Raw genomic sequence first — 19,973 nt, forward strand, 5'->3', positions numbered from 1 at the left:
TCTACCAATCACTGTCCCTCAATTTCCCTGTGCCAATGGAGGCTCTAGCTTAACCCAGGACCGCCCAGAGGCTTTGCACATGTCTGTTGAAGGTCATATTTTCAAATGATTAAATCTTTGCTCCTTTGCTACAGCCCTTTCTAAATCCTGTTAACCTGAGTAGGGTAGAGATTGGAATAATTAAATTTTGATCTAGGCTGCAGCCCTTACTCAATCCTGTTAGGATTGAATAGGGTGGAGATTGATTCCAAGTATCTCCATTGTATCAATTCTAAAATCGATCATGACTCAAAGAAATTCCTGTTCTATGCTTAAGCATAGGTCAAAGTCCTTTCCATTGTTCAGCAAAAGGTTTCTGTCCTAAAGTAATCTTAAGAAGGTAGGAGAAGGAACCTCCCATGCCAATGGGGTTCACATTCCAATAGTCAAGACCCACTATCAATGGGAAATTTTCCAAGTATGAAATTTCCCAATGGTGAAATTTCCAACATTTATAAGTCTAAGAAATTTTGAGGTTTACAATTGTAACAAATAGATACTCACTTTGGCTCCCTTTTTTGCTACCATAAAATGTACTGCTGTGAATGTTTTGGTATAGATGAAAAAGGGTTTTTTGTTTTTTTTTTGGATGGATGATCTTTGATTACATATTTAGGGTCACAATGTAATTAGTATTTGCTACAGTTTTTTTACTTGTATGAAAAGTCCCAACCATCTCAAACTATGATTTAAGTAAATACCAGGGAAAACTGATTTGTAACTCTTCTCCCCTTACATACACATTAGTCTAGGAGTCATAGAACACATTTTATCTATGGATATGAATATCTAATTACAGCAAATGCTTTTAAGTGAAGTAAAATGCATCTTGCTCTAGTTCATGATTAACACCATTTTTGCTTCTGCACTGATCACTAAGAATAAGTTTTTATATTGATGATTTCGTTTCTTTAAAATTACTGCCTTACTTTTTTGGGTTCCCTTTATAAAATACCTCCATCACACATTTCACTATGGTTTCAAAATTATTGCAATCCAAGAAGGAAAGACATTTGATGCCTCTAGATTAAATCTACTCTCTACTCAGGTAGTTTTCACTTTATACATCTTTTATGTAAATTTTCATAAGAGATGTGATATGAAAGTAGAACATTTCTACCTATTGAGTAACTCACATAATCTGAATCCAAGAATGATGGCTAAAAGTTTGTATTTTTATTCATGAAGAAATTCATTCTCTTTTCCTGATTCTCTTCTTGTTCCTCTTTCCCTTTGGCTAAGAATAGTAGTTTCTGATGCTCTTCTCTTTAGATGTATCTGAGTGACTTTTTGAGATATGTTCTTAGTGACTATGGTAAAAATTCTTTTGTATCTCTAAAAGATATAGTAGTAGGAATGGGATCACTTCAATGAATTGTCCCCCTTGTTTTTTTCCCAATTTCATTTCAAATAGTATTGTGCTCTAGCTAATTAGTTATCTTAATAAACTGAATTTAAAACATAATATATGTATTTTCATTTTTACATTTCTTTTTCCCTATAATCCTTACTAATACTTTAAAAATTAGAATATTGATTCTGATCAGGTTTTAACACAGATCTACTTTTCTTAAATGTTTTCATTTTTAGTTGAACCAGCAGGTGGTACAAGATTTCAACTCGTTGTTGATACCGGTGTACCTGTGAACTCAGACACAATTAGTCATTTTGTGAATGAAGCTCTTGAAGAAATTATTGCCATCATGCTGGGTAACAGGGAAATGACAAAAGACATTCCTCCTATTCCAGAAAATGTTACTGCCAATGTAACATACTTACCAGTAAGAACAATTTCTATTATAGAATATTAAAATGGTGGAAATTAAAATAAATATTCGAATCCCTTGTTTTATAGATCATATTCTTGTTGCCAGTGTAAATCAAGCTCAGGTTGTTTAAAAAAATTAAGTCAACTTAAGTTTGAAATTCAGGTTAAAAGTGATATTAGGGATAAGCAAAGTTAAGAATTATGCTTTGATCCTGTTGATATATTGAATTTCTTATCCAGTAACTATGTGAAATCTTTTCTTCAATGTTAGTGAAATGAAATTTAAGATACAGTCAAGAAGATGGCAAAATGTTAATATTATTATTAGTTTTCTTACAGTCTCTTAGCCAAACCTCTAGAACCACTTCCCCCCCCCCCCCTTTTCCTCTTTTCACTTTCTGCTCTAAGAACTTTTCCTCTTTTCCCTTTCTCCTCTAAGAACTATAATCAAATCAACACTATTATTACTTCTGGAATGGGCTTGTAAATGACTACCATCTCTGACTTTTTTATCCCAAATTAATCTTTTCTAGCTATCCATTTCCTATGTGTTTGATTTTCCTTTATTAGTATCTAAGCTTTTTAAGTTCAAGGACAACTTTTCTTTTCATTTTTGTATCTTGGAGCGTGCAGTTCTTGGACCATAATAATTAATTATTTTTCAATTCATTTAAAATGAACTGTATACCTTTTCAGCAATAGAACATCTTTGTCAGCCTTAGATAAGTATGATTCTGAAATTTTTTTTAAGTAACAGTATAAAAATAGGGATAGAAAATTTTTTGGAAAGCCTTTATGCATGAACTTTTATTCCTTTTATTCTGTAAGCAGCAGCATATATTGTGGTATAAAAACTATGTTTTGGCATGTCAGACTGCTCAAAATTTTATTAAATCAGCTGACCAACTAGGCAAATTGTCTTTAGAAGAGAGCTTCAGTCTGAAGCAAAAGGAAGAGAAGCATTATATGACAATAGTTAGTTATAGACATTTCTTGAATATCTGAATTCCAACATCTTATGGTTCTAGTTACAAAGAAGGGGAGAGGAAGGGAATAAACATTCAAAAAGTGACTATTATGTGTTAGGTACTGTGCTAAGAACTTTTTACAAATATTTCATTTTATCCTCACAGCTGTCTTCAAAGTAGGTGCTATTATTATCTCCATTGTACAGTTGATGAAACTGAGGCAAACAGGTTAAATGATTTGACCAGTCACACAGCTAGTAAGAGTCTGAGGCAGGATTTGAATCATGGCTTTCCTGACTGCAAGTCTGGTTCTATCCACTTCACCAATAGCCACCTTTTACTGAGGTAAAGGCATGCACATAAGGGACATTTTGATTGGCTTCAGTAGATGGATAATGTCTTCCTGGACACAAAATAGCATGACAACTTGATGTTAGGAAAGAAAGGAGAGGAACCTGGAGTATGTCCCTTCTCTTTTCAGGCTTAATGAGAACAGTTTTTAAATGGAAATATGGAAGCTAAGCTGATTGTATAGGTAAATGTGTGTGACTCTTGAAAACTCTAGGACTATGCAATTTTATAACTATTACAGGATTTCTTTTATTTTATCATAGAACACAGGCACATTTAAAACAGTTAATGTTTAGTTATTAAATTTCAGGGGACCTTGAGGCTTACATTTTTCTCAAAGAAGTTAGAATCCCCAAAATAAGCTAGTTTAATTGGCATTATGAAAATTTATTGTGCTTAGAAATGAGGTCTCTGGAATTTTATTTTGTAATCATGATTTGCTGGCTTTTTAAAAAACTAGTGATAGCCTTCTTTGTACCATGACTCAGTTTGAAACGGAAGTGATCTGAAAACAGTAATGACTCATTTAACTGCATTCATTCATAAAAATATTGAGTCTCTTTACTGAGTTTTGGAACCAATATAGTTATTCCTCCATTAAAGACCTTAGAATGTCTTTGAGAATTTTTATTGACAAAAAGTTCATTCTGTGGCCAATTTCATCAAAGATCTCTAAACATAGGCTTGTGCATAGACACTAGATATTCATACATATTCAATGTCTGAATGAATTAGATGTTTTTTATTTAGCTGGATGCATTGTATGCTGGTGCTCTACTGTTTTAGATGATTTGCAGGCATAAAACAATTTGAATATAGTTGTCCTTTCTCATTCCTGATATCTAAGAGAATGAGATGATAATATTTTACTAGTTCATCTGTTTTTTCCTATGTTTACCCATTTCAGATTGTTTATAGTATTTTTCTTCCTTTTGCTAGTTTCTTATCTTCTGCCCTATCATTTTAGTTTTTGGATCTGCATAATTTGATCTTAATTTTTGTTATCAAACATATTAATTATTTGCTATTGTCAGCTGCAAGTTTGGTTAGCATGCCATCTTTATCTTTATGCAAGTCACTAATAAGAATGGTGAACAAAAGAAAATCAAGGACAAAGCTTGCAAGTCTATCCTATAGACCTCCCAAGATGACATTCATTATTAAGCAATACTATTTGGGTATGATCATTCAGCCAGCTATAAATTCATTTTATTACTCTATTATCATCAATTATACTGCTCCTTTTTGTTCATAAGGATTTTGTGAAAGACTGTCATTTTCTATGTTTGAAATCTCTGTTATGTCTCCAAACTTCTCATTCATCAGTCCATCAGGAAAAGAAGTTAAATTAGTTTGTCATAATTTGTTCTTAGTGAACCCATCTTGTCTACAAATAGTTAACTTTTTTAAATGCTTAAAGATCTTTTTTTTAAACATTTTTTAAATTAATTAATTAATTAATTTTTATTTGGTCATTTCCAAACACTATTCATTGGAAACAAAGATCATTTTCTTTTCTTCCCTCCCCCCTCTCACCACCTCTCCCATAGCCCACTCGCGATTCCATTGGGTATCACATGTGTTCTTGATTCAAACCCATTTCCATGTTGTTGGTATTTGCATTAGAGTGTTCATTTAGAGTCTCTCCTCAGTCATATCCCCTCAACCCCTGTAGTCAAGCAGTTGCTTTTCATTGGTGTTTTTACTCCCACAGTTTATCCTCTGCTTGTGGATAGTGCTTTTTAGATCCCTGCAGATTGTTCAGCGAAATTGCATCGCCACTAATGGAGAAGTCCATTACCTTCGATGGTACCACAATGTATCAGTCTCTGTATACAATGTTCTCCTGGTTCTGCTCCTTTCGCTCTGCATCACTTCCTGGAGGTTGTTCCAGTCTCTATGGAATTCCTCCACTTTATTATTCCTTTTAGCACAATAGTATTCCATCAACAACATATACCACAATTTGTTCAGCCATTCCCCAATTGAAGGGCATCCCTTCATTTTCCAATTATTGGCCACCACAAAGAGCACAGCTATGAATATTCTTGTACAAGTCTTTTTCCTTATTATCTCTTTGGGGTACAAGCCCAGCAGTGCTATGGCTGGATCAAAGGGCAGACAGTATTTTATCGCCCTTTGGGCATAGTTCCAAATTGCCCTCCAGGATGGTTGGATCAATTCACAACTCCACCAGCAATGCATTACTGTCCCAACTTTGCCACATCCCCTCCAGCATTCATTACTTTCCATAGCTGTCATGTTAGCCAATCTGCTAAGTGTGAGGTGATACCTCAGAGTTGTTTTGATTTGCATCTCTCTGATTATAAGAGATGTAGAACACTTTTTCATGTGCTTATTAATAGTTTTGATTTCTTTGGCTGAAAACTGCCTATTCATGTCCCTTGCCCATTTATCAATTGGAGAATGGCTTGATTTTTTGTACAATTGATTTAGCTCTTTGTAAATTTGAGTAATTAAACCTTTGTCAGAGGTTTTTATGAAGATTGTTTCCCAATTTGTGGCTACCCTTCTGATTTTAGTTACATTGGTTTTGTTTGTACAAAAACTTTTTAATTTGATGTCAAAATTATTTATTTTACATTTTGTGACTCTAAGTCTTACTTGGTTTTAAAATTTTTCCCTTCCCAAAGGTCTGACATGTATACTATTCTGTGCTCATCTAATTTACTTATCGTTTCCTTCTTTATGTTCAAGTCATTCACCCATTCTGAATTTATCTTGGTGTAGGGTGTGAGGTGTTGATCCAAACCTAATCTCTCCCACACTGTCTTCCAATTTTCCCAGCAGTTTTTATCAAATAATGGATTTTTGTCCCAAAAGCTGGGGTCTTTGGGTTTGTCATAAACTGTCTTGCTGAGATCATTTATGCCAAGTCCATTCCACTGATCCTCCTTTCTGTCTCTTAGCCAGTACCAAATTGTTTTGATAACCACCGCTTTATAGTATAGTTTGAGATCTGGGACTGCAAGTCCTCCTCCCTTTGCATTTTTTTTCCTAAAGATCATTTTTTTAATCATTTAAAGTTTTTTCAAAACTACACACCAAGCTAATTAGTCTATAGTTTTCAAATTTGTCTACTCTTTTTTCTCTTTTAAAATCAAGATAATATCTCCCTTCTTTCTTGAGGCTCCCCTCTTATTGCCATGATTCTTCAGAGATCATTAGAGGATAGTATTTCTAGATGCAGAACTATTCTAGAAAACCCAGTGTTCTGGATAGCTAACATCCTGATAATTGAAGAATCTAGTACCTCAGGATGAGATTGAAAAGTGTTTAGTTTGGCAAAGTTCCTTATAGCCATGATCATTTCTTTACTTTTTGTGCATACACTTTTTTTTATTGCTTATGAACAAGTCAATTTTACTCTATTTAAAATATCTTTTTTGTATTAAATTTATCTTAGACTGTTCATCGTACTCCAGTGCCCACTCCACAGCCCACTCCGCCTCAGTCTCCTCCTCCATCTCCTCTTAAGGGACCATTATTAATAAAAACTCCAGAGTCTTCACCCTGTAATTCAGAACATGATGATATTTTTGCTGTAAAAGAACAATTTACTCAGACAGGTAAATACTGCATTTTAAAAATAAGTTTCAGTAATATCTTACTAATTAGAATTTTAATTTGTGCTTATATTTATGCATTAATATATTATTATTTATTGATTTCTTAAAATAAATATTAGATTGTTTCTTATAATGAGAAATTGGTTGATGCCTTTTAAAAATTTCCTGTTCCATTAGAAGTGTCATATAATTTAATTTTTTTCTTCCAGAATTTCAGTGTATTTATACTAATGGTTTCTTTTCATTTTATTTTATAGCAAAATATCAGAGAATTTTATGAAGCAAGATACCTTTGTTTTTTTCAATTGGTCTATTTGGCTGATTTTTTTTTCCTTTTGATATCAAATTTTTAGGAAATGATAATCTCCCGGCAAGTACTCTCATCACTACACCTACAGTTACTCCTGCTGCTACACCTCCATTAGCAGGGACACCAACTCTTACTGTCTCTGAAGATTCTTCTGAAAAATTGAGGAAAGCAAGCCCCAAACTTCCTAAGCCCTGGAGTAATGATGATTTGCCACTGGATGAAGAAAATCCCAATCCTGTTCAAGAAGAACCACTTCCCTCAAGAGCTATGTAAGCAATAAAAATATTTAACTTTTAATTTGTTTGTCTTAAAAAATAAAATTATGGATGCTTTTGAAGTTTTAAAAAATATATTATCTTCTCAATAATCCATCTTCTTCCATAGACTCCTTCCTAATAATAAGGAAAAAGTTAACCAAAACAAATCAATGTTATCCATGTTTGATAACATATGCAGCATCAATAGAACAACTGCCTTTCTCTTGAGTAGAGGTAAAATGCTTCTTCGTCTAGAATCAATATCAGTTATTTCATTAATCTGAATTCTGATGCTTTGTATTGTTTTATTTTGCATATGTTATAATTACTATGATGGAAAAATTAGTTATGTGATAACAGTAATGCAGTTATTACATTATTGTAATTACTATTTATAGAGTCAATTAGGTGATCCAGGGGCTATAGCATTGGACTTTGAATCAGGAAGAGCTGAGTTCATATTTGGCCTCAGAAACTCACTAGTTGACCCTAGAGAAGCCACTAAATTTTATTTGTTTCAGTTTCCTCATCTATAATATAATAATATATCAACACATCAATATTTATACATATCTCTCAGGGTGGTTGTGAAAATGAAATACTATTTGTAAAGCATTTGGCAAACATTAAAGTGCTATACAGTATAATTTTTTTATTAAGAGCTTTTGTGTCTAGTATTGGCTTTGTTTTTTTCATTACAGCTTTTGCAGAATTTATATAACCTTAAGAAATTTCAAGAAGCAATGAACTGAGTCTTTAAATCATTAGCTCCTTTAGAAGAAAAATATCATAAATGGAAATTTTCACTTACTCTTTTTCATTATTATTTTCAATGAGTGGTGTGACATTTATGTATTCTAGCACTGTTCTTTAAGTCAGTAAAGAATTTGGACAAAATTATCTTTTAATCCTTTGATGTTAAAGGATTTAAATAATTTTATAGAGAAAATTTACAAGTAATCAAATTATAATGCTACTCATAAATGTTTTTTGAAGTAGATTTGTCTTGGAGATTTCTGGACCAAGTATATAAAACAAATTTCCCTTTTCAGTGTAATGTCTGTGGCTCGAGATGAAGAACCTGAAAACTTGGTCTTACCTGCTCCATCAGTTGTTTCCAATCCAGTCATTTTAAAATCATTTCCTGTTGAAGCACAAACTCCTTCTCCAGTTCATACACCAAGTTCTGTCCAGACAACGCAGGAAAGTAGTTCAAGCTACATCACCACTGAGACAGAGACCTTTGAGAGACCCATTTCTGAGGGAGAGATTTTGTTTAGTTATGGGCAGAAGGTGGCTACAAGAGGTAAGTTAATTTAAGTTAATTTTCAGCAAGTGGTTTCACTGAATTGGATGGTGTATATACTTATTCTCCTCTCTGTTTCCCTATTTGAAATACATATATTTATCTTGAAAGAATTAAAAATACTTTACTAAAAATTCTTTCCATAAATATTGATGTGCTGATATACTGTCATAGCTTTTGTTCCTTTGATTGAAACCCATTTATTTTGATACAATGTTAAATCTTTCATACACATTGGACTCACCAGCTGAACTACACTGTTATCTAAGGAATTTTGTTTCATTTTCAATAAGTACTTTGTTGAAAATTGAGAATGATTTGCATGTGAATTGAAAACAATCCTATAATTATGTTTTGAGTAGAAGTTAGGTGTTAATTAATAGTGTTCTGTTGTAAATTTAAATTTGTAGTTTGTTGCAGTATATATAGTTAAATTGTTTTCTGAACTTTAATTTCCAAATATAACAGATGGAGGACTGTTTTTAACCAACTTCAATGATAGTTTATCCAGTACTCTGCGTGATGCTCATGAAATGGTAAGAAAATTATCATCTAGAACATTGGGTTGTATGATGAAGGGCTTGTTGCTTAAATATTTATCGTAGAGCAAATTTTTTCATTTATCTAAAAGTGATGTTAGACAAAGTGTGATAAAATATTTGTGAAGGATATTAAAATTTTCATAAAAATCTCAATAATTCGGTCTTACTGAAACTGCTTAAGACTTACACAGTTTAAAATACATGGAAATTATTACTTAAAATAAAATCAGGTTGAGGGTAACATTAAAAAAAAATGCTTTGCACCTATACCATAAGTATCACTGGACCTTTCCACTTGACTTAGAGCTGAATCCTCAATATGTATTTCCTCTCCCTATTTCAATGTGAGCTCCCAAGAACAGATCTTTAGTTCTTAGAGAATAGTATTTTTCACAGAGTAAGTGTTTAAAAAATGCTTTTCCATTCATTCATTCATGCATTCAGGATATATTTTATTGACTTGTTAGATCATAAATTCCATAATGTTATGGTACTGTATTTTATCTAAACTCTGTTTCCCCTAGTACTTAGCATAATGCTTTAGATAGAGTATTTAGTGATTGCTTGTTGATTAAAGAGAATGAATGAATTAACTTTAGTAGCTAGAGTATAACACTTTAGCAACTGGCTAGGCAAAATGATGTTTTAAAGCACATTATGAAATGAAATTTTGATGTGTTGCCTCTAAATATTTTAAATAGATTAAAAAATGTTAAAAACAATACATTTTAAAAAAATATTTCTACATGCATTAATGTCAAATACTTAGCTTTTATAGTTTTTATCAATTTTCATTTTTTTATTGTAAAGATAATTATAGACCATTCTCACTTAACATAAGCAAAAATCATATCTTTATTTACATATAGGATATATAGGGGGTCACCAGTCTTACTGCAGGTTTATGCATTTAAAGCTGCACTAATTTTAGCAACTGAGCAACTGAGCAACTTTAGCAACACTAAATTTTATTTTTTTTTGAAAGATATTGTATTTTCAAATTACGTGTAATAACAATTTTCAACATATGTTTTCTGAAATGATAAGATCCAAATTGACTCCTTCCATTCTTTCCCTTCCCACTCTTGGAGATGGTAAGCAATTTGGTCTGGGTTATACATGTATTATTATGCAAAATGTACATTGTTGTAAGAGAATACTCATATAAAACCCAAACCCCAAAATAAAACCGTAAATAAACTAATGTGAAAGGTAGTATGCTTTGATTTGCATTTGACTCCAATGGTTCTTTTTTTGGAGATGAATGACTTTCCTTATCATAAGTCCTTAAGAATTGTCCCAGATCATTGTATTATTGAGTGTAGCCAAGCTTTTTAGTTGATCATCATACAATATTGGTGTTACTGTGTACAATGTTCTCTTTGCTCTGCTTATTACACTCTGCATCAGGCCATGTAGATCTTTCGAGCTTTTCTAAAATCATCCTGTTTATCATTTTTAAAAAAATCCTTACCTTCTGTCTTAGAATCAATATTGTGTATTGGTTTCAAGGCAGAAGAACAGTAAGGGGATAGGCAATTGGGGTTAAGTGACTTGCCCAGGTCACACAGCTAGGAACAGTATGAGGCCAGATTTGAACTGAGGACCTCCCATCTCTAGGTCTGACTCTCAATCCATTGAACCACCCAGCTGTTCCCTATGCTTATAATTTCTTAAAACACAATAATATTCCATCACCAACATATCAAAATTTTTGCTACTACAAAAAGAGGAGCTATAAATATTTTTGTACAAGTAAATTCTTTTCAATTTTTTTGTGATCTCTGATTCAGACTCAGCAGTGGTATTACAGAATCAAAGAATATACACAGCTTTATTGCCTTTTGGCTTTATATTAATAATTAGATTATTGCATTTAATTGTGTTCCTATTCTGCATCATATATGTGGTGAGGATCACCTCATTGGACATAATTTGTAAAGTATGTATATTTTGTTTAAACCCTTATAACTAGAAATGTGACTATAATTTTATTATTATCTCCAATGTGAATAAAATCCAGTCAGTTTATCAATTCCTAGTGCTCTCCCTCTCAAACCACATTGAATTTAACTTTTTGTTATTTAATCAATTTATTGTTATTTAATAAATAATTTCTAGTCACGTCTGATTTTTTGTGATCCTATTCTCTTTATATTTATTCTGTATGTATTTATATATGTCTTTCCCCTTTGGAATGAAGCTACATGTGAATTCTTTGTATTTGTGTCCCTAGTGTTTAGCGCAGGACTTGGAACATAGTGGGTATTTAACAAATGATGTTGGTTAATTGATTAAATAAAGCTAAAGTTGAACTAAAATCTCTTAATTTAATGTATAACATGAACATTATTTTGTGATTATATAAGCAAAGAAAAGTAGGAATAAATATGAAGACCTTTAGGTTATGATAATCTCCTGTCTTCATGTTTCTCTTCTCTTAGGAAGATGATTCTCCTAGTGAAGGACAGGTGATGATGAAGAGACCCCATAAAGGACATCAACAAGATATATTTCTCTCACTTCTTGCTAAATTAAGCCAAGAACCAGGAGATTCACAGCAAGTAGTCTACCACTCAGAGGTAATTTTTAGCATTCATTTCATTGTTAGAAGTAAAACTAACCAATAGACTGATTTTTTCAATTAATTAATTAGTTAATTAATTTAGTCAATTTAGAACATTATTCCTTGGTTACAAGAATCATATTCCTTCCCTCCCCCCACCCTTCCCGTAGCTGATGCACAATTCCACTGGGTATTACATGTGTCCTTGATCAGAACCTATTTCCATGTTGTTGATGTTTGCACTAGGATGATCATTTAGGGTCTTCATACCCAATCATATCCCCCTCGACCCATCTAGTCAATCAGTTGTTTTTTTTTTGGTGTTTTTACTCCCACAGTTTTTCCTCTGAATGTGGATAGTGTTCTTTCTCGTAAATCCCTTTTGCTTGTTCAGGATCACTGCATTTCCACTAATGGAGAAGTCCATTACATTCGATTGTACCACAGTGTATCAGTCTCTGTGTACAATGTTCTCCTAGTTCTGCTCCTCTCACTCTGCATCAATTCCTGGAGGTTATTCCATTTCCCATGGAATTCCTCCACTTTATTATTCCTTTGAGCACAGTAGTATTCCATCACCATCATATACCACAATTTATTAAGCCATTCCCCTATCAAAGGGCATCCCCTCATTTTCCAATTTTTTGGCACCACAAAGAGTGTAGCTATGAATATTCTTGTATGAATCTTTTTCCTTATTATCTCATTAGAGAACAAACCCAGCAATGCTATGGCTGGATCAAAGGGCAGACAGTCTTTTAGCGCCCTTTGGGCATAGTTCCAAATTGCCCTCTAGAATCTGATTTTTAGTTCTGAAATAAAATATCTCAATTTTATCCAGAAATCGATCTTGTAACAATCTCAAACTTTTTACCAAAGTGAAAAAATCACAAAAGTTAGAAAGAACCTTAATCACACTTTATGGATTAGGGACATGAGGTATATAAAAATAAAGTGACTTACTTAAGCTTAGTTAACACCTAAATTAGAATTAGAATTTAAATCTTTTGATTCAGTGCTCTTCTTATTTAGTTATTTGGGGGAGGGGGCAACAAAGAACCTTACTTAACATTATAGAATTTTAAGAGTTGAAAGGAATCTTAGAAGCCATAAAGTTCATTTTGTAACTGAGGAAGCTCTTACTCCAACATTGACAAGTGGTCATCTAGTATTGTCTTGGAGCTGTCCATCCAACAATGGCTTGTGGCCCAACAAGAGGCTCCTTCTAGCATCAGATTAGATCTATGATCCTATTACCTTACCATTTTTCACAAGACATGCTCTAGTATCTTGATGAATACTTGGAAGGTCTTTTGTGTCTATTTTGTGTCTTACTTTATTAATAGTCAGAGCATTGTTAAATAATTATTTCTGAAGTTGCATTTAACAAAAAATGTTGTGATTTTTACCTATACACACATACGTAAAAATAAATATGTATATTTTTTATGCTTCTTTGAACAAGGGAAATTTTCTGAATGTTTACTTCTCTACCAAGTTATGTGTTTCTTTAAATCCGTAAACAATAATCCATTATATAAAGATATGATTAGTTGTAGGGAATTGTTTACAAAAACCTGTCTTATATATTCCATATGTAACTCATTTTTATAAAGGTTTTTCAAAGACAATAAAGTAAGTATGTAGGTTGGTAGTTGATTGCTTTTTTTAAGGTATTAATATAATTTTTGTTTTCCTATTATTTAATTATCTTGCCTGAAGTATCTTATAAAATGGTTGACATTTTACCTCTTTCAGTACATATTTCCATATTTTGTTCTTAGGTTGGTCTATTCCTAACTTTGGTATCAGCCCTACTTCTTTGCGTTTCATATTAGGAATTAAATTGTAGAATCCAAATGTGCTGGGCCCTCTGCTGCTTCTACTACTGCTAAACATAGGTCACAGATATATTCATAGATTTATTTGACTTTCTGTCTAATTGCTGCCCCCCTGCCAGAATCTTTTGTAACTGCCTCTATTACTTAACTTTGTTAAGAATTCATCCTACAGCCATAGTTGTGATTGGAACCTGATTTGGTTCTCTTCTATTTGTTTTATGTATGATAATATTAATTTTAAGTATCCATTTTGTATTGTAAGGGTTAAATGAAGGAGTTTGACAAAGTAAAGAGAGCAGTGTAACAGAAACTTTGTTTAATTTAAGAAAGAAGTACAGATAGAAAGGTAGAAAAGAGTAAAGAGATTATTGAACTTATACATATATGTTTTTAACATATATATGTATAACCTCAAAAGGGTATAACCCATTTGAGTGATGATGTTAGAGGCAGAGGAGAGCCACAAAAATTCCAATTTCCCCACCATGACCAGTGAGAAGAATGGAAGAGGACTATGTGAGGGGAAGTGCAATCAATACAAAAAAGAGTAGTCAAGCTTGTATTGTCATCAGAAGGGGCCCAGGTTGCAGTAAATGCCAGAACATGAAAAAGGAAAAAGGAAAAGGTGTAGGATAGAAGGGAGTTTGTTGGTTTTAGAGTAAGTATTTCAGAAGGCACAGTAGAAAGACAATGGAATGGAATTTTGACAGGAAGGAGAAGGGATATAGAGTATGGTTGCAGAGGGTGAAAATAAGGGAATATGGGCAGTTGGGAATGGGGATTAGGGTTTATTCATTGATTGCAAGGGGTTAATCATATATGATTATTAGGGTATGGGCTCCTTGATGAATGAGTCTGATCAGAATATAAATAGTTGGAAGCAGATGATTGAGTTATTTTAGGCCTGGATAGAAATGTGACAGGTAAAAGATATTGTGTCCTGTGAGGCCTATGAGGCTTGTGGGAAGGCTTACCTTACAGCATATAGGAGCAGGTGGAGGTATAACACCTGGGAGTCTAATAGGAAAACAAAAAAGAGTTCTAGGTGGAAGATAAGTGGCTCGTTTTATTTTTTCCTGGGAATGGTAGCAAAAAGTGTTTGAGAAGACCCTGCAAGAAAGTAGGTGGCCATGCCTTGTTTGGAGGATAGCCCTCTGGGTCATGAGGTAAAGACAGAAGATTGAAATGTAAAGATTCTTTATTCAGCTTTATGAGATGACCAAAGAAGGAAATGACCAAAACATGAATAAAAATTCTAAAATTATACAATTCATTGTCTTTTAAAAATTCACTTTCACTTTATTATCAATTCTAAATTCTTTCCCCCACCCCCACCCCCACCCCTATCACCCATTGAGATGGCAAAGAAAACCAAAACCCATTATAAATATGTATAGTCTTGCAAAACAAATTTTCACATTAGTTGTTACCCCCTCCCATCCTCAGCCCCCTACCAAGGACAAAGAAAAAAATGCTTCATTCTACATTTTGAGCCCATCAACTTTCTCTCCAGAAGTGTATAGCATGTTTTATCATGAGTCCTTTGCAATTATGGTTGGTCATTGTGTTGATTAGAGTTCCCAAGTCTTTCAAAGTTGATTATCTTTATTACATAAATTGTTTTCCTGTTTCTATTCACTTCACTTTGTATCATTTCACACACATTTTCTGAGGTTTTTCTGAAACTATCTCCTTCATTTTTTCTTCTAGTGCAATGGTATTCCATTGCATTTATATACTATAATTTGCTTAGCCATTCCCCAATTGATCTGTATACTCTCATTTTCTAATTCTTGCCACTACAAAAAGAGCTGTTATAAATATCTTTATACATGTAGGTTATTTCCTTTTTCTTTGATCTTTTTGTGGCATAGACATAGTATCAATATCACTAGGTTAAAGGGTTTGCACAGTTCAATAGTTTTTTGATATTATTTTATTTAGGAATTTGTTCCACATTGCTTTCCAGAATGGTTAGACTAACAGCTCCACCATCAATGCATTAAAGTACTTGTTTTCCAATATTCCCTTTGTCTTTTGCCATTTTGCATTTTTTGTTAGCTTGACCAATATGATGCTTGTACCTCAGACTTGTTTAATTTTTAGTGGTTTAGAACATTTTTAATATGGCCTTCTATAGTTTGGATTTCTTGCTCTAAAAATTTCCTGTTAGTCTTTTCCACACTTTGTGGAACAGCCAAACTTGTCTTCTTCCCATATTTCACACATGACATTCTTTCTCTTCTCTCTGTTCCTTTGCACAGGCTGTCTCTAATTCTTGGAATATGCTTCTTCCTCAACTCTGTATCTTATAATTCTTAATTTTCTTGAAAGTTTAGCTAGTATTGCTACTGGCTTTGAAATGACCTTGTATTTATTTTATATATATTTAATAGCACAGAGTATTTAGTAGGAGATTAAGAAATACTTTTGAAAATTTGATAAATAACATTATATATAACAATGCTTTTATTGAGTATTTGAATTGAAAATTTGATGACATTATATATAACAAATATAACACATATAACAAATAACTTATAAAGAATAACATAGAAGAGTAAACTAGTTGCAAAAGTTCTACTTCATGTTATGTAGATATATTCCATATGTGATAGTTTTCTAAATTAGTCTCTTTATATGAGCTCTTGGTTTAATAATTACTAAAGTTTCAAAGAGTATAATTAAAAATTGAGGTCATTTTCTCTTTGTCTATCATAATGTACCTCAGTACTTCAGCATTTATTTTTAATTATTTTTAATGTGAAGGTTGGCCTGATATATTTTTTTCTCTTTAATAGGAATCTGAAAATAGTGTAGAAGAACTTAGTGAAGGACAAAGACCTGGAATTCCAGCAGCAAAGGAGAATATTTTCATGAAACATTACATGGACCAGCCTAAGGTCATTTCTACAGAGTCTTTAGACCTTACGAGTTTTCATGGGTCATTACCAAAGCAGTTTGACAAGACTACAGGTAGTCATCAGATACTCTTTTTCCTTTAAGGTGTCTCTTAGAAACCAAGACAAAATCTCTTTTTTAAATCTATGTACTTGGGATTTAGGGGGATTATACTGTAGTGTTGGAGTTCATCCAGACAATTATTATAATTATAGGAGGTTTAAAAGGAAAATATTCTTAAGCTACAACTTTTTCTTAACTAAATTGAGCCTCATTCAGATCATTAGTCCCAAGATATAAAGAATGACAGATGGTAAGGGTTTTTTAAAAAATAAGAGGGTCACTGAAATAACTTTTTTTTTAATGCTAAGAAAAGAATAGGCCATAAATAGTCCTAAATCAAGCAAGAGTTTTAAAAACTATAGATTGAAGAGCTAGGTAGACACTTAATAGCTGTGTGACCCTGGGCAAGTAATTTAAATGCAGTTTCCTAGCCCTTATCACTCTTCTGCCTTGAAACAGATCCTTAGTATCAATTCTAAGACAGAAGGTAAGGTTTAAAAAAACAACTACCAGTTGAATTATAGAACTAAAAAGAAAAGCAAGCTATATATAACAGAGATGCACAGTTATATATATAATTCTCTTTTTCTGTGCTATTATGCATAAAGAAATGCTCATAAATTTTATTTTAGTTCCATGATTTGGGGGAAAGTATGAAAGCAAACCAAAAGAATAATAATTTTTTCAAATTTAGTTAATACATTGTCTGCCTCATTCTTTTGAAGGTGATACTCAAGGCATATTATTTTGCTGACCATAAGACAATGATTAACAAAGGAGAACAGGAATTGGGGGAGTTCTTTGGATTTACCAATTTGTGAGAAGCTCTCCTATAATAATTCATATATATATCTGTGACCATCTATGCTATTCATATTTTAAGTGTTAGGTTTTTAAAATACTAAAATCTGCTATGTAAAAGATTATGGTGATTTCCTGAATCTAGAGAATTTTTGTGATTTAGTAGACTTGTCTTTATCATAGATTATTTTATATTATTATTTCACATTTATTTATTAAAAGGTACTTAATTCGTTAAAATAATATCATAATAGTTGATATATATTAATGATTATTATTTAACAGTAGGTTGGTCCCTGATATCTTAGCATAAAAATGACCAAATGTACTGCATCTTTTTATCCATCAGCTTAAGTATACTAACTTTACAGTCAAATAGATTATTTATTCTTTTTTGACAGCATTTTTTTTTCATATTTGCTTAATATTTGTGTTCATGTATTTGTGATTCTAGAAGAAGTTAATGAAGATTCATGTGCCAGTCATGGCCCAATGAGTTTGGGAGAACTAGATTTGCAACATATTTCAAACCTCCCTCTTCAGTCAACACAAGAAAATGAGATTAAGTTGGCAGTTGCACCCGAAGATCTTGCTCAGGTATCCAAAAAAATAGCTTTTTGAATTAATTCTGTGTGTTAGAGCAAAGTATTTTTTAAAGAACCTAATTGTTATCTTCAGTGATACCTTAAATTTAATAGTAAATATATTTATTAATTACATATTGAAATTTGTTAATTTTTGCATGATGAAAATGCTTGTTTGTGCATGGCAATGTAATAGTTACAATGTTTAAACTACTCAAGGACAACCAAGCAAGGCTGAAGAAAAAGCACCTCAATAGTAAATAATTATCCTTCTGTAGCAACATTCCTTTTGGAGGGCGGTTGTTTCCTTTTCCTTGCTAACTTGTTTTAAAATTAAGGCAATGAATTCTTCCTCAAAGTAGAGGGAAGATGAGTACAAGAGGGAAGGACATTAACAGATTCCCCATCAGGCTAGATGTCAGTTTTGTAAGTAGGGACCAGTGAAAGACATGCTATCTTTCAGGAGCATCCCCATACTGAACTGGGAATGGATATGACTCACTTTCTGAATCAAGATATATTGTGGTATTCTATTCACATAATACTTTTAGGATTAGAAAATATCATCTGAAGTGAACCTCAAAGTCATGGCACAAACTGGCCTATCTGGTAGTTTTGTTTGAGGGTCAGATCTCAGCATGATAATAGGAATTTCATCCTAAAGTTGGCCAGCTCTTGTCTTTAGCATTCTGCACATTAACCATTCAACAGAGGCACATGCTAAGACTGGAATGAGTACACTTGACTATGTATCTTAAACTCTTTTTGATCCTACAAAATGCCAGAGAAGAAATTATGGCTGCTGTCAATTTCAGGTGCTGGGTAGGGAGATTCATAAAGAAAGTTGTGCTGGAAAGTAGGTGTGGATTGTGAAGATAGGTCTAGGTAGGTTTATATTTAGGGGAGATAATATTTGGGGAAATAAAGATAATGAAAATGTAGAGTTACCTATATTTTAATTATTGATTAAATACTCATTTTTTCTAAATGGTGGGTTTTGGTGTATAAAACCATACAAATGCAATTTGAATTTTAATAGTTACATTAGAAATGTATTTTTTATTTTTAAATTTTTATTTTTATTTAAGTTTTTTTAATTTAAAAAATTTAAAAATTTAAGTAACAAATTTCCACATGAGTTTTCTGAAGTTACATAATTAATATTGTCTCCTTTCCTTCTTCCCTCCTCCCTCCTGGAGCTGACAAGCAATTCAATCTGGGTTATACATGTATTGTCATGCAAAACTTATTTCTATATTATTCATTTTTATAAGTGAATAATCTTACAAAATCAAAGTCCTAAAACATATACCTAAATAAACAAGTGATAAATCATATTCCATCTGTATCAGTTCTTTCTCTGGAGGTGGATAGCATTCTTTGTCATAAGTCCCTTTGAACTGTTCTGGATCATTGTATTGCAGTTAGCAGCAAAGTCTATAAAATTTGATCTTTCCACAATATTGTTGTTACTGTGTATAGTGTTCTCCTGGTTCTTCTTATTTCATTCTGCATAAGTTCATGTAGGTTTTTTCAGATGTTTCTGAAATACCCTGTTCATCATTTCTTATAGCACAATAGTATTCCGTTACCATCATGAGAGATATCCTTTTGGTTTCCAATTCTTTGCCACCACAGAAAAAAGCAGCTATAAATATTTTTGTACAAATAGGTCTTTTCCTATTTTTTAAAAAATCTCTTTGGGATACAGACCTAGCAGTGGTATTATTACTAGGTTGAAAGATATGCATTAGAAAGGCATTTTTAATGTACCTAGTGAAATCTTCAAACTCTCATTTATTACTTTTCTCCTATTTTATGTATACCATGTATAATGGATAGAATTCAATCCCTTCTTTCTTGCTCATTATCTGGTGAAAATGCTAAAAAACAAAAAATAACTTTAGTCAACCACAGAAGTTTTGGAAACTGATGTGAAACAGCAATATTGTGACTTTAATTTAGGTCAAGCAGAAGCAATATCAAGAAGTTCAACCAATTGAGCGAAAGCCAATACAAGCCCGAGTAATACGGGTAAAGAATAAATCAGAAACTTCATTTTCACATGCCCGAGGTAAGTAATTTT

At 32.4% G+C, this 19,973-nt stretch overlaps 1 protein-coding gene across 2 annotated transcripts in view; it reads left to right on the top strand.

The window, feature by feature from the left end:
• The window catches only part of KIAA0586 (KIAA0586 ortholog), a 157,409-nt gene that overhangs the window by 103,317 nt on the left and 34,119 nt on the right, over positions 1-19,973 (top strand). For both annotated transcript variants that reach the window (XM_056810816.1, XM_056810815.1), the window contains exons 22-30: positions 1,630-1,820; positions 6,554-6,716; positions 7,070-7,295; positions 8,336-8,589; positions 9,058-9,125; positions 11,576-11,713; positions 16,340-16,514; positions 17,758-17,900; positions 19,853-19,961. In XM_056810816.1, coding sequence (XP_056666794.1) covers positions 1,630-1,820; positions 6,554-6,716; positions 7,070-7,295; positions 8,336-8,589; positions 9,058-9,125; positions 11,576-11,713; positions 16,340-16,514; positions 17,758-17,900; positions 19,853-19,961 — 1,467 coding nt within the window. The remainder of the gene's footprint in view (positions 1-1,629; positions 1,821-6,553; positions 6,717-7,069; positions 7,296-8,335; positions 8,590-9,057; positions 9,126-11,575; positions 11,714-16,339; positions 16,515-17,757; positions 17,901-19,852; positions 19,962-19,973) is intronic.

The sequence above is a fragment of the Monodelphis domestica genome, chromosome 1 (genome assembly GCF_027887165.1).
Source record: "Monodelphis domestica isolate mMonDom1 chromosome 1, mMonDom1.pri, whole genome shotgun sequence".
Taxonomy (NCBI): domain Eukaryota; kingdom Metazoa; phylum Chordata; class Mammalia; order Didelphimorphia; family Didelphidae; genus Monodelphis; species Monodelphis domestica.